Source organism: Eleginops maclovinus, chromosome 18 (genome assembly GCF_036324505.1).
Source record: "Eleginops maclovinus isolate JMC-PN-2008 ecotype Puerto Natales chromosome 18, JC_Emac_rtc_rv5, whole genome shotgun sequence".
Classification (NCBI taxonomy): Eukaryota; Metazoa; Chordata; class Actinopteri; order Perciformes; family Eleginopidae; genus Eleginops; species Eleginops maclovinus.
This window is the reverse complement of record NC_086366.1, coordinates 19,017,341-19,033,241: the sequence shown is the minus strand read 5'-3', so window position 1 is coordinate 19,033,241 and position 15,901 is coordinate 19,017,341. Positions and strand designations below refer to the sequence as shown.

The following is a 15,901-nucleotide window of genomic DNA, read 5'->3' as shown; positions in this document are numbered from 1 at the left end:
CTATACACCAGCCAGAGAATCAAATATAATTACGATCGACTGTCCAACAGCCCACATGGGGTCTCTGACATCCTGTTCATTATAAGCTGCCCTGTTATGATTGTCCATCGAGTACAGCTTCTTTGATTTTATCCCCTCCTAAACTCACACGCACTGAGCAGAAATTCAAAGCAAGTTTCATAATTTTTCATCAAATAAGGCTGGGCATTTGTGAATACCGAATGATAATGAATCCAAAGAGGCAGCACAGGCTTTGTAGAAAATACTTTATTGTTTGGACTCAGATCACCTAGTCACCAGGTGGAGCTAAAATGCAGTAGATCAGAGTGGCTCCTCTGAGGAAATACGTTCCATCAACCAAATTCAACTTCAACTTCATTAATTATTATTTTATTATCTTTACCGACAAGCCTCCATAAAGCATACCCCGGCAGAGATGATGTGTTGAAAATGAGAAGTATCTCAACAGAGACTGAGAATAGGGATCAATTTAAGGAGAAAATAAAATGAACACATGGAATATTTGACTTAGCTGTTGTCCTGTATTTCACCATCAGCACTGGAAAGTGAGAAGCCTACTAATGTTAACCTGACTTCAGATGGTTCCTTTGATGCTTAACATCAGCCCTGACTCATCAAGAGATACATCCATTAAATAAAAATACAACTGAACCAAATGGAAAATGAGTGACAAGGGGTATTCAAGCTATTTGAAGCCTTTTTAAAATGAGGATACATTTATTATTGCAGTCTTACCCTGAAGCTGATATGAATCAAAATAAACGTCAACATGGCACAAAAGATAACACAACTAACAGTAGTGCAAATGAACACAGTAGGGATACCTCATCAATTCAATATTTAAAAGGGAAGCCTGTTCCTGCCGGTTGCCTGTGGAGGACGTAGATGGACAGAAGAATAAATGCGCATTTATATCTGTTCTGTGAACAATTAGGTTTATTTTTGTGTCTGCCTGAGGGGAGAGGTGCACATTCAGGAGGAACATATTACATGAGAGGGATCTGAAATGAACACTTTTACCAAAAATGCACCAAACTGAAATCACTGCTCAATGTCATGCACCATTATATATTACCACTTGATCACAATGTTTTAATATACATGGCATATGTACATATATATATATATATATATATATATATATATATATTATGTACATAGCGATGTAACACACGATGTGAGAGCTGAATCAGCATTCACAAGTTTTGATCATTATTTCTAATTAATATATTTGTTTTTTACATATAAAATCTCTAAGAATTTTTTCTTTCAGTGTAAACCACGGTTTGAAAAAATATATAATTTACCATGACAAACAACAGCGAAAAGAAGCAATTCCTCAAATGTTTGCTTTCCTGGTGATTAAAATATGCAATAAATCATCATAATTGTTATGTATTGTTTTTTGTCAATGGATTAATTGTTTCAACACCGACATGTCCCACAGGACTTCTTTACCTGCACAGGAGAATAATATGTTTCATAAAGACTTCTAAATATTATTTATTCCAGTATACAGTATACTTTTAGGTAGTGGTGAGGTTATTTTCTGTGTGTCTTTCCATGATCACTCACCTATAAAGTTGAGGTAGCCTTCTCCTCCCAGACCATGAGTGAGTAGGCGGATCATTTTGTGCAGCTGTATGCCGCGGTCGATGATGGGTGTCATGGGAATCAGGGAGCTCATGTTGGTGTACATCTCCTTGTCCATCAACCAGAAGGCCAGAGTTTTATCCCCAACCAGAGCCTGGAAAGGAGGGTAATATTATATGACCTGCAGCAAGATAATTCACACTCTATGAAGTGGGATCTTGTAGAAAATACCTTACTTGATCATGACTTTCTGCATAGGCTATGCATTTCTCTCCATAGCGCCTGTTGGTCAGTGTGTGGACGATATTGCCAATATCCCAGTCCTCATCCTTACACTCCTTCAGGATCTACACAGTGACAGAGAGGGTTTATTGAAAAGGGGTATGATAGATGTGTAGCTGAGAGATCCATTCAGGCTCTGACGGATGTCTAAAGCTTAGAATTTCAGTTCTGGCACTCTTTCTACCTTTCTTAAGTTTTCTCTGGGTTACACTTCTTTCTCAGATCAATCTCTGCTTTGACATCTCTATATCCGCACTGTGAGTTATGTCTACCTTTGAATGGTGGTAATGGAGTTTTTAATAACTTCACTACAGCCTATGGGTAGTAAGGCATCAGCCTCTCCACCTGAGATGGGCAAGGTCAAAGCCTCTTATCCAAACGGAGGGATTCAACGATAAATTCAACCATGAAATCAATGCCCTGCCAGTGGACCGCCTAGATGCACACTTCTTGCCACAGGAGTCTTTTTACAGGTCAGAAAATAACAGGGGCCACCAAAACCAGCATCTTGAGAACATGTGCCCACACACCACTCAAAGTTAAACAAGCAAATGAGAGCACAGGGCAAAGTAAAGGTAATCACACAGATATGATGTAATATAGGAGAGATCAGAGTACGAATATCATTTCTAAATGAAAAAAACCCAGAGTTTATGCCCTCCAAGAACCACTGGTGATAGACATGCAGCCTGTCTGGTTGGTGGGAGAGTTGGAGAGCACATCTCAGTGACAGCCTGAAGTCTGCTCAGTGGAATGTGTTGTGACAGCTGATTGACATGGCAGGAAACCTTTATATTACTCTACAGAGCCATGATCCTCTGAGGAAAGAAGGTAATTGTGTCGATCAATATGTCTGAGATGAACTAGCTGGTCCACCTAAATGGAGGCTCTCCCGCTTTATACATCACCATCTGTTCACATTCACTCCGCCTAACCGTAGCCTTGTGTGGCCATATTAGTCATTGCCAATGCCACCAGACAACCTCAGTGAGACACTTCTCATCTACATTTGCTGCAAATTCTCGGACCTTTTAACTCCGTCTGAGCCAAGGACGTGACCAGGGCCGGGTTATATTATCCTGAGCAACAACCCATTTGCCCTAGATTAGCTTTTTTGTGCTTTTTGATGGCATAACGTTATCCCAAATTAAAATATTATATAATCTAAAAAATGTTTGACAAGTGGGCCTCTTATTGAACTTTTTCCCTCCCTATACGGCAAATGAAATACACTTCAATATTAACATAGGCATGTGGAGAAAGAGTCTGTAACTATACCTGTATAAAAGCACATTATTTGTTGGTGTTTTTGAGTGGTAACTTTTTTATCCAAATGTTGATTATCACTTTATTGAGTCATACACGTATTTTATGTTGCAGACAACTGCAAAGGTTGACGCAAAATTTTAGGGACAAATTCAGACATTATGTAAATACATGCAATAAACCAAATGTAAAGCATGACAGTAGCAAAGGGGCCTACACAAAATATTTCCCAAGAAGATAGTAACAATGGACATACAATCAGAGAAAATGTGTTAAAAAAACCAACAAATAATATTTAATAGTTAAGACTTTACATTCAATGTTAATGTATATTGTTTAAGGTCAATGAAAGTCTTTGCATATCTAGTGAAATATGAGTCAAGGTTGGAAAATCGATTGAAAAAATATTACAAAAATGTAGGAGAGAAAATAAAGTAACTACACCCAGATACACATAACCTAAACATGGTGGAATAATATCACTGGGAATAGTATGAATTAATAATCAAGGCCAGATGGGTTGAGAGGTTTCTATTCTCAAGACAATTCAAATGAAAAGTACTGTGTTAAGTTAGACTCAGTTAGTAGAATTATGGACCATCTATCAATATAACAGTAAACATATGCATTGAAACGCTTCTTTCCTGCAGATAAACTGAAAATGCAACACTAGCTGAAACTAAATAAATCCTCCCCCACCAGCTCCAATATAAAAGCCAAACAACTGAATCTGAGGCTATACCCGGAGATCATCCCCGCCGCCTCCACATCCACGTACAATCAGACACTTTACACTTCCTTATGAATCATTACAATTCAATTCAACCGCAAAAGCGGTCTGGGAGCAATTAATCTAGGAGTGGGACTGTCGGAGCGGAGACAAGAGTGACTGGGTTGACGACTTCCCTACCATCAGCTCACCCACATCAGCCCCAACCAGCCAAGCTCCCTGGCACCACTGACACTCCACTTCATCAATGATAATGAGCAGTGCACAAATCTTACTTTACAAGCCTGCTGTCAGGAGCCAACCAGAGTGCCCGGATTAATTAGGCAGAGCCAGAAATAAAATAAGAAAAAATCTAGCAGAGTGGGATGAGGTCATCTCACTGCCACTGACAAGCTGGGACTGTTTCAAGAGCCTATCTCCGAACATCACATGGTGCTGGGAAGGATTCAGAGGCTGTTTAGTGTAGAGTTCTTGTTTTACTTTCGAAGGCTGGCCCCGAGCATCCTTCCTCTCCTCTCTTTGCAAACACAAGTACAGGTGCTGTGTTTGCGTTGCTATGGGGACATCTTCCTTTCACATATATGCTACTGACCCCAGAGATGAGCAGCGTGCAACCCTCAATCCCATGGATCAAGATAATGTCTCCCTATTTTTAAATTTTCACAGGTTTCTTTTAAAATTAATAAAAACCCTGGCCATGCCTGAGGCTGAAAGTCACTCCTTAGCTCCCCTCACAGTTTTCCTGTAAAAGAGTCTAAATCCTGAAGTTCGAGTTAAGAGCATACACAAGAGGTTTCAGAGTGCAATTAGCTGATAAAATAAAGCGTGATGAAAACTGAAATGTTGCCGTTACAGGAGTCGAGGGGAAGGTGGCTTTGACCAAGAGGGTCAAACAGAGTGGGCGCCCCTCAAAGGCTGCCGAAGCCACTGAGTTGTTGACATAAACAAGCTGGAGTCCATCATTGCCTGCCCGCAGCCTGAATTTTATTAAGTCATGTTAATTGAAAGTGTTTCCAGTATGATGGACAGAGCAAGTGTGCGGACCAGAAATGGATTTCCCCCCGTGAAACTAATAAGGAGAGAGCTGTGCAGACTGATATTTTCATTCAATTAAAATAAATGGAGGAACAGAAACACAAATCGGGACAATTGACTCGCAGGTCACTTAAGTTGAAGAGCTGAGAGAAGCAGTGAGATACCGGAGAACTCTCTGCATCTCCTTCGCTTTTCCTTGCCGCGACCAGCGAGCCCTCTACTTCCTCCTACTCTAATTGTTTCAATTACATCTCAATCTATTGTAGCTGGAGGGAAGGGTGCTTGATAAATTAGAGGGCTTTTGTAACATTATCCATTAGGAGTGACAGAATTTTATGGTCATAATCAGATCGAATCATCCAAACGTGTGCTATACGCCTTATCTGGTCCTCATTAGGATATCTTAATTTTGTACAGCCTGTTGTTCCTAACAGCCTTCTGCAGCCAGCAAATGAGTCATATGAATCAGTCATGCTGGGGACCAAACACAGCGTGAGGCCCTGCTTGAGGAACTGGGAGAGTTTCATCGGTGCACACATGTGGTTCTATAAATAAGCACACAGCCATGTAGCTCTTTCTCTTTCTTTCTGTTTCTTCCTGCCTGTCTGTCTTTCTGGAAGCCTTTCCCTTCTGGCTCCACGTCTCCTTTTTTCTGCAACAGACCTCTCACTGAAGGCTCCACTTCAGCCCATTCAAATCCCTCCCTAATTGACACTCTGAGAGAAGAGGCAAGGCTAGCTCTGAGTGCACTTCACTGACTACACCAAGGCATGTTCATACGAATGCTTCCCTGCACAGAAAGACATGAATTTTTTGCTTCTAGCTTGGCGTCCTCCAGTCCTCCGGTTTATGTGACGTCAAGTTTCCTCAGGGAGCCGACAAATGTAATAGAAAAGAAATGGGACGACGGGAAGCATCTAAACGAATATTGCATAGGAGCCAATATTGTTTGAAAAAGTAAAAGCAGCAACCTCTCCAGAGGCGTGCAGAGGATAATCCTGTGAAACCTCTGGATACTGTGGAGGAGGCTGCGTCTAGGCGGTGCAGCACTGCCTGCCGCACAGCTTTTGCAGGCATCACTAAGGAAGGTCAAGTCTGGGACTATCTCTCCCTCTCCACCTCTCCGTTCCTCTGCCCCTCTCCTCTCCTCCCTTCATCCTCGCTGTCGAGTGAAACCGACCGCTGTGAGAGACAGACTTGATTAACGATGCATAGACATCCCCCATCGAGAAACACAAGAAACTGTAGTGCAAGAGGATGCATGCGGCGCCGAGGTCACACACTCTGCTTCCTCACCAAAATAATCAGTAAATATAACTTTTAATATGGGCTTGTGCAAAAAAAGGCCAAGCTTTATGTGAATCGTATAGGAGATAACCTCTTTAGGCATTCTACAAAGAGTATTTCCCCTCAAATATCAAACGACAAAAGTCCTCTACTTGCTCTACACATACACACACAGAAAACCTTCCACTTTCCATCCAGCCAGCCCAAACAGACCAACACATCTCCAGAGATAACATGCTGCTTCTCTGCTTTCCTACAAATGTGCTCTCTAAAGTAGTACTTGCTGATTGTATAAAACCACAGTGTTTGGCAACGAATGTGTGACATTTTTACTAATACAGGCTTTGGGGAAACACCAAGGGGATCAAGAAAATAAATTAGGAGTTGAACTGATCCAGAGCACAGCAAATCTGAGTTCTCCAACAGAGGCAAACATTGCTCCAAAACAAGGTCGGAAAAAAGCTCTCTGCTCATGTATGGCAGGGTGTTACACATACATGTTATTTTCTTTATTTATATCCCTGCAAATATGGCTCAGTATGCATGCACTTATGTCTGTGCTACACCTTGAATTCAGCATCACACAGCTAAGGACTTTCATATCTGTTGGCTGCGCAGTTATCAACAATGTTTTCCCATTGTGAGCCATTAAATACTTTCACAGTGGCAGTTTGGGCTGAAGTGCGAGCTAAAGGGTGCTTCAACTGTTGCTCTTGAAGGACGGAGAACATTTGGCGCCCAGAATTTCCTCATCTTGTCTGTAGCTAACGCATCACTTTATTACGTTTCCTGTTAATGATAAGTCCCTTTTTAATTTTAGTAGTGATATAAACATTTTTTTTCCGGATGTTAAAGAATATATATTTTAACTATTGTCTAACATAAATACTGCATGATACTGAAGTCGCATGTTCATTTTTTAAAATCTCTTAGGTTTTTAGATATTTTATACGTACATCATATACCCCTTGGTTACATTTTGTCTGAAATAAAGCAGAGTAAAGAGCTATAATAACTGATGTTAACCTTGAAGAAACAGAACAAAAATGAAAAACTGAGTAACTGGTCAGCCCAAAACAGCATTTACCCACAATACTTCACTCTTCCAAGAAGGTTTGTCGTCATTAAATTCAAGGTAAAAGAGCAAAAGGACAAGAGCAATAACAGTTTTTCAAAACGTTTTTCCATTTCAGCTTCAAGTAGTGCAATGATGTATCTTTTTAGATAAAACTAACAAAATTCCATTCAATGTTTTCACAATTTTCCAGGAACGGATACGCACTGATGAACCAAGACTGAAAATCTCCACATATTTACACATGTGATCGATAAAATAACCCTCTTGCCACCTAATGAATGTCTGGATTTTAGGACTATAAACTGAATCAGAATACACAGAACGTGTCATGGTCAATTGCCTTTCAATAACATGTATTGATGTCAAATCCAAAATGTTTCATTTCAATATGTTCTATATTTCTCCACTGTTTACTGTGCCCCCGTGTTTGAGAGGATTTCATTAACCCTTCTATTCTTGAATTTCATTATAGCTCAAATGATCCACTCTACTTCTGAATGAGTGTAAGCTGATAAAGGTGCAGGGAGGTTTGTTGTGAGGAGTGTCCCTGATCCTCAGCTGTTCAGATTGTCTAACTGGTTGGGAACAATTAACAGAGCAATGAATTCAAACTGAATAATGACCTTTGCTTCTCCATTATGTAAAGCCACCTCAAGGACAGACATTACCGACGGAAATATGAATCAAAGTGAAATGTAAAAGGTGAATGTCAGCCTATTCAAATGCTCCACAAAGAAAAATACAACATTCATTTCATCTTGAAAGAGTGACTAGATGACCTTTTAGTTAACGTGTGAGGCTTGTCTTTCTTTTTCTTTTACTGCTTTTATTTTTAATAACAATTGTGTCTCTTCCATCATTTATTCATAACTCTGTCTTTGAAGGGATACATAATGACCTTCCCATTGCATGCAAAGCAGGTAGAATTAAGAAGGGGGAAACAAGAAAAATAAATTAGCACTGCTTTAGAAAAAGCACAAAGACGTTCCTCAGTTTGATTTAAAACAAGAAAAGAGAAAAGCGTTAAACCACTTTCTATTTAATAGCTTAAGATATCAAGGAAATAAATGTGGCCTGTTTATATTAGTGATACGATTAACTGTGAATGTGGCATTATGACTGTAGAACTATAGGTATTTTTACAAGTTTATTTAAAATGGATTTTTGTTAGCTCTAAACAAATATATATCATCACTTTAATTGTTCATAGTCCTTAGCAGTCAGTGTTAATCTGTTTGGAATGTTTGGATTATTAAAACAATAATTATAGATATAATAGTTTAAGAGGTTTTTTCAAAATACTATTTTGAGTAGTAACTTATTATTTCATGTAAAGTGTTTTAGTTGAGGCAGATACAAGAAAATTAAAGTTGTATATAATAGAACATCAGAGATGAATAAGGAAGTGCACAAATATTAAAATATACATATTAATTTTATAGCACAGTATGGGTATTGTTGAACCAAAGGAATTAATTTCAGTACAGAAAGTAATCTATGTCCAGTACTATCAATGTGTAAATTAAGTGAAAGCTAAATAATGAAGTCAAACACTTTAATATAATATTATAACATATAATATAATATAATGCAAGCTAATGCAATAACAAAATGAATATCATAAGCTTCACAAAGATTTTAATGTTCAATAATCAATTCAGGTTACTACACAATTTAGTCCATTGTGCAGTTTGTTGTAGTTCAATAACTGTATTGTGCAGATGTAAAGATAACCTTTCTAAGGATTTAAGCAAATACAGAGAGCTCCTCATTTAGAGTTGCCATTTGACAATGTTTGTAATATTTGAACTACAGCATATGTTACATTTACTTTCCATGTGTATTGAAGCATCTCCTCTGTTTTTAGCTACCACAGAGCACAACAGCGTACAAATACAGGGCAATATCCTCCTGTCTCTATATTGCTAGACATGTTGTGCTCTTGATAGCTTCTCAAATGGCTCAACAGCTTAGCAGCTTGCTCAGCTGTAATATAGCACAAGAGTGTTTAATGCCTCATAACATGCCCTGTCATTGACTTTGTCTTTCAACCCCGTTTACAGCTTTTAATTTTTTGCCCTGCGATATCAAATGTTCTTATTATTTTCATCGTGGCCGTTTACTTAAGGAATACAAATAGTTGAAGAATGGACACATGATTGAACTTAACAACCCTTTCAAAAGGTAGAGAGTCACCACTTTTTTCTTCTTGTTTACTACGTCATTAATCTCAACGAGTTACACTTTGGTGCGTGAAATAAACTGAATGATTGAATTTAGGAGAATCTAATCAGTGTGACGGTATTGACAAAGTTATATGGAATATAATTGAGCCGAAAAGTGTTGTGGTATGTCTGTATTTATGAAACACTTTTAAGTGTGTTAGATATTAAATTTAGCTTAAGCCTGAATAAGAAGTAAATCATGTTACCTGAATCCACTTGTCGGGAATGGCCATAGCCAGTCGGTAATCAAAGCCAAGTCCTCCCTCCTCCAGTCCTCTGCAGAGAGCAGGCATCCCCGACACATCCTGCAGAGAAGTCACACCATTTCATTTCACATCCTCCCTTTATGTGCACAGGTTTTTTTCCCCCACAATTCTGCCAAGATCACACCAAAACCACTCCAAAGCTTACACATTAGGTGGCTAAAAATCCCACATCACAGGCCAAATAAGAGTAACATCAAATTTTCTTTTGCTTTACTTCTTAATCACCTATGAATAAGTAAGTAATTTATGCCTAACTAATAAGTGCTCTTAATTAAAAGTAGCTTTGGGCAGTGTCATTGCAAAGTAAGGTGATGCTGAAGGTGAGTTTTTACCTCTGCAACAGTGATGCAGTCGGGATACAGGGTATGAGTATGTGATTGGCAAGCATCAGGTAGACCAAAGAGTCTTCATCCACCTGTAGGCCAAAGTACTCACTGTAGTCCCCTGAGAAGCCTGCGCCTGAGGAGTAAACACCCACACAGTCAACACTCATCATGTTTTCCTCTTCTAAAAACCTTCATTCTTTTTTTTGTAAGTGGTGATACTGTTTTACTTTCTTTCTAAAGAGTCCTCTACAACAAATCATAAAAGTAATGCCCTTTCAGTTTAGAAACTATGTATCTGCTCACAAGTGCTGCACAGCACTTTAGAGATTGTAAGCACATACCCGTATTAGTAGGATATTCAAAGAGAGTTATGATTACATTTCTTACATAAACAGTTACTGCAAAAGACCTTGTGGATTATTTCAAGTGTTCAGTGTAAAGTTTTGTTTTTGTCTCTTTTTATATATCTGTTGCTCCCCGAACAAGATTTCACCATGTATGCAAGCACCACAATGCATTGCGTGCATCCAGAAGACCTGACATACATGCTCCTTGCAAATAAATTAAAAGTTGAACATGTATTATGTATACTTGCATCCATGTTAACATTAACATGTTGTCGTGTTTATCCTTTTCCTGGGACATTGCTATGCCAACAACTGTTCACCCTTTGAAAAACATAAAATTATCGCTGAATTTGATTGGCTCTCGTCAATCAGACAGCATTGTAGCAGAAGAAATGAAACACTTCAGTCAGAAAATTAACCCTATTCAAAATACTTTTTAGGAACATGTTTTGTCGAGAAAGCTCTAGTGGCTGTTCTGCATAGTTTATTTTAAATGTTTTCACTCAGCTGCATTTATATATAAAACATAATTTAGAAAATGTCTTTAACCGTGGTCAATTCATGTGGCCTTACAATTTTGTATTAAAGCAATAATTTTAGACGTCTGGTGATGATGTCTGGGAACTGTCAAACCTCTCAACAAAACTCCTATTGTCCTTATTCTCTAAGCTTCTGTCTGGTGCATACAGCACTGCGTGTTTCAAAGAAGAGGATGATGACATGCTTTACGCACACCACACTCCTGAAATACAAGATGCCGACAAACCAAACTTACCGATGCCATGGTGATGGTACAGCATAGAAGTAACACCATCAAATCTGAAGCCGTCAAAACCGTACTCATCCATCCACCATCGCAGGTTTGACAGAAGGAACCTCAGCACTTCCCAGCTGGCACACAGACACACACAGACACAAACACACAGACACACACAGACACAAACACACAGACACACACACACACACACACACACACACACACACACACACACACACACACACACACACACACACACACACGGTCAGATCAACAAGAAGCTGTGAATTATTCACACATCTCATCATGCACTTTACACAACAGAAATTAATTTTCAACGCTACAGGACATTCCCATATTGATAACCAAAGCTCCATTATTGTGGAGATAGAGTGTCAGTGACAGGAGATGGTGTTTTCATTAACTACACCATAGAGAAGGGCGCCGTCTGTCACATGTCCCATTGTCAGGATTAGTAAATCTGTGGCTTATATTTCAAGTTTCCTGATTTCCATCAGACCACTTGCATGACCACTGGGCAAGCGTTTAGTACAGCCGGCCCATCCCGGGGTATTTGAGCTGATAGGATTTCATGCTACAGTTGGGTAACCACCATGCAGGGAATTTGAGTTCCCTGTCCCGAGGAAGAAATAAATCAGATGTTTATATTCCCTTTGGAAACCACCTTCAACGTATGACGGGCTCATCTGTCCTTCAACAGAGAGCGCAAATGCTCCAACAAACCAGAACAAGCTACCTTAATATGAAAGCGTAATTTCATCTGGGGTTTCTGCAGCCCGTGGTGTACTACAACTCGAAAAACAGTTCTCTGTGCCTGTTGGCTGGGCAGTGTTGGAGGAGGCTAGAGGAGGTGGATTCCATAAATGGCACCGGCCCCCGTTTCTGACTGAACGATGGGAGAGTCATCGGGATGTGAGCAGCCACTCAAGGCAAAGTACACTACGCACCTCACCTGTTCCCGCTTTGGTGGTGGGTTGCCATGGAAACGCCATTAAACCTTAAGATTGGTTGTCTCTCCGCAGTGTGCCTAATGAGCACCAAATTAAACATTGTACACATGGACGCCATGCTCGAAAGCAGCAGTGAAGCACAGTGGTTGTTAGGCCAATGGCACATGCATGGCACTAATTAAATGTGTACAGTCAGCTCCGACAATGGTTGTAATGATGTGTCTCTGGTGTACCTGGATGCATTAATATATATGTTCTATTTTTGTGAGAAAATGCTATCCATGTATCTCTATATAAACATAAAGGTTGAGTAAAAGCAGCATTACAGGCCTTGGACTCTTTTATGATTACGTAGTGATTTTTTTATGTGATTCTAAAAAATCCAAGTTGAGATCTTACTTGGAATTGCCTTATTGGAAATTGTGAAAAAACACAATTTTATTGTGTAGATATAATTGAGGGGTCAACAAAACATGCTGTTGAGAAAAGTTAAACTTTAGGCTGAATTGTAATGATTTGCATAATTTTAAATGTAAATGGGATAATGAATGAGGTTTTCTTACTTCTGGAATGTAATTGTTGCAATTTACAAACCTAATTCAGAACTTGAATTAAAAAAGTTAGACACTGAATTTTATTAAAGGGGGGGTTTCAGTTGTGACACCACACTGAGGGGCAGTTCAACATGTTTTGCTTCAATGATGCAATTTCATCATGTCAAAAGGTCAGTGAAGCAGCGATGAGTCCCAGATACATGCTTCAACAACGCTTCAATGACATCTCAAAGTACAAAAATCCATCCAAACACTACGCAATCCTCCCTCTACAACACCTCCTTTTTAAATTGGATAATTGATTCCCCTTCTGAATGATCCGAGACTAAATGCTGAAGATTACATCCTCTATGGCAAAAGACAAAATCCCATGTATTTTTGACAGAGTAAGCCGTGACACAAAAAATACATATAAATGCTTCGCCTCCTGTGCTCCATTCCTCCGGGATGACCAACCTCAGCACTGTTTGACAGGTGTGAAGCTGCATGTTACATTGGCGCTTCCTCCTTCCCTTGAGGAAGAGCACAAGGGAGCCTGCTATGATCCGATATAGCAGCCTGGCTGGGTGGTCACGCAGACCCTGTGATAAATAGATTAGGTCCTCCACTCCACTGCGCAGAGCCAACAAAGGCTCAGACACAATGTATCCTCACGGGATGGAGATAATAGCCAGTGAGAGCCAGAGGCCCAGGATGAAACCATACTGCCACATTAGGACCCACAATGCCATTCATCATCAAGTCCTATTACAGTGGGAAAGTTAGATCTTTATACTCGATGCAATACGCTGCTTATCTATGCAGCTCAATGAACTTATCACTAGGCCTGTGGTGTTAATACAAAATCAAATTACACTTACACTGTCCTCATGCTAAATCTTAGCAATGACAGAGAAACCTGGTTAGGGAGCTCTAATAGAGTAAAGCCCTAATGTTGCTGCTTGTAGAGTAAAATAAGGTAATCTATCATATGTGTCGTTGTTTTGTAACTGCAAGTATACACTACTACAAAAGTCCCTGACAAGTAAATACAAATAACGTTTTCTTTTCACCTCACCTTCATGCTTAGTTGCTCCTTATCAGAGCTCATTTCCGACTCCAGCTGAACATGACTGTGACCCATATTGTGGTATTTGTGTTTTGTTGCCGGCAGAGTAGATATGGAAGCATTCTGAATTTCCACAAGTCAATTTTGCATAAGGGGTCAAGGCATTTGTCATGATGGCAGAGAAAAAAAGATTTAAGTCCCTGTTTTCACAACATCACAGGTAACTGCAGATAAGACCAAATAAATTTAGGTAGCTGACAGGTCATTCCACAAGAAATGTGATGCTCAAACAACAATTTTCGACAGCCTGATGGATGGTGTGCATTTGTTGCACCAAAAAAGACAAATAAGGTGCCTCATTTAACGCATTACAAACCTTTCTCCAATCCCTGGAGCCATTAATGCATCCAGGACAGAGAAATTGACAGGAGCGACACCTGAAATGATTTCGCATTTCTTGGTTGAGGTTTGAATTATTTATTTATTCACTCATGGAATTATTCATCCAGCTAGTGGTGGGTACATTAAATACACATATGCCGCACCACAGATTCTTGAAGGATATGACTTGCTGATGTTGTATAATGTCTTTTCTATTACTTTTGTGAATAAAGATAGACATTTTAAATCATGTTAGGTGTCACATATCCTTCCTTTAAAATCGACCTTAGTCTGGTAAAACAGGGTTCCTTCATCGTAGCAGCAACTTGTGTGTCTTAAAATACAAATATGTAGAAGAAAAACGGCTTTATATCGCTGTATCACATAAGCAGTGCTGTAGGCAGTCTGGTGATGCTGGCTGCCTGGCAGGGTAAACTTGCATCTAGCTGCCTGAATGTCCCTGTATTGCAGTGCTTTGTGTCAGATATCTGCCATTTGTCTGGCATTCTTAAGGCTGCCTGGTAGCTAACTGCTTTCGTTCGGCATCCTGGGATATTCTGCTGCCTGTGAGACTGTTTGTTTAGCAACCTGTAATTAGTATCACCTTGTACTTGCTGCCTTCAGAATTCAATTGCAGTGTGATAGGCCAATTCTGGCCCTACAGAGTTTTCTCTTGAGGGACATATTTTAGGTTTGGAGGATGTCTTTCAAGGTGGATGTTCTCAAAAAATCATGTCTTAAGTTATTGAAAAAGAATGATCACTTTTTTATATAATAATTAGTATGTATCCAAAATCACAACTGTAACATTTAGTTAGCTGAATGGTTAGGGTCACCACATGTCCAGAATATAAACAGTTGTCCGGAAGCATTTTATCCCCTATGCAATTCAGTTATTACAGAAGAAAAACTGCATCAGGAATCACTTTCATGTGCTCCCTTTAATTATTTAAGTAATTTATTGGCTCGACCTGCACATTGAAGTTCTGTATCTTGTATTCTGTATACAGTAATTGCGTTTTTTGTGTGTGTTGTATTTTGTGTATTGTGCCTTTGCTGTACTTGAGCAAGGGGTACAAAAATCCCTCCATTTGTCCCGAAAACTTGAACTAAAGCTGAGATTTGATTAGCTACAGCCAAATAAAACATTAAATACTGATTATTATTAAACATTATTTTAGTGTTGCCCAGATATGGGCATTATTATGTACATAGACCACATGAAATATGACTGTTGGACTGTACTGGATTTTTATTTTTATTACGCCCACCACGGCCACATGACCAGATCCACCCTGCAACACTCCAGTGGGAGGGTGCATCCTTACAGGCTGACGGAGAAACAGTCCCCAGGGTTGGTGAAATAGAAGAGCCACAGCAGATGAAATTTCAGTAGGCCTGGTTAGTATGAGATTTGAGGCCAATTAAAAAACTGCTTGCTTTCTAGCTTCGAGATTTGGAAATAAAACATTTTGCAAAGCTTGAAAACCATGTCAAAATAATTTCTCAGTATGATGTGAAACAGCAGCCTCTTCTCTAAATTGGAAAAATGACTGACTCAGCTCTGGCTCTTATCACATCTCTCTCCACTGAAAATACATTTCCTTATTTAAGGTCATTGCATACGATTCAAATTGCAGTTAGCACTTAAACACGTCTTTACAATCGAAAATATAAAATGTATTTTCAAGAGAATTCTCTGCTAACTGACAGCTAACAGAAAGGTTTTTGCAC

The 15,901-nt window shown here is 39.3% G+C and overlaps 1 protein-coding gene across 1 annotated transcript in view; it reads right to left on the bottom strand.

Moving 5' to 3' along the window:
* The window catches only part of LOC134880218 (1,4-alpha-glucan-branching enzyme-like), a 70,769-nt gene that overhangs the window by 30,229 nt on the left and 24,639 nt on the right, over positions 1-15,901 (bottom strand). The window contains 6 exon segments of the mRNA XM_063907001.1: positions 1,597-1,768; positions 1,851-1,961; positions 9,724-9,822; positions 10,116-10,153; positions 10,156-10,242; positions 11,232-11,347. Coding sequence (XP_063763071.1) covers positions 1,597-1,768; positions 1,851-1,961; positions 9,724-9,822; positions 10,116-10,153; positions 10,156-10,242; positions 11,232-11,347 — 623 coding nt within the window.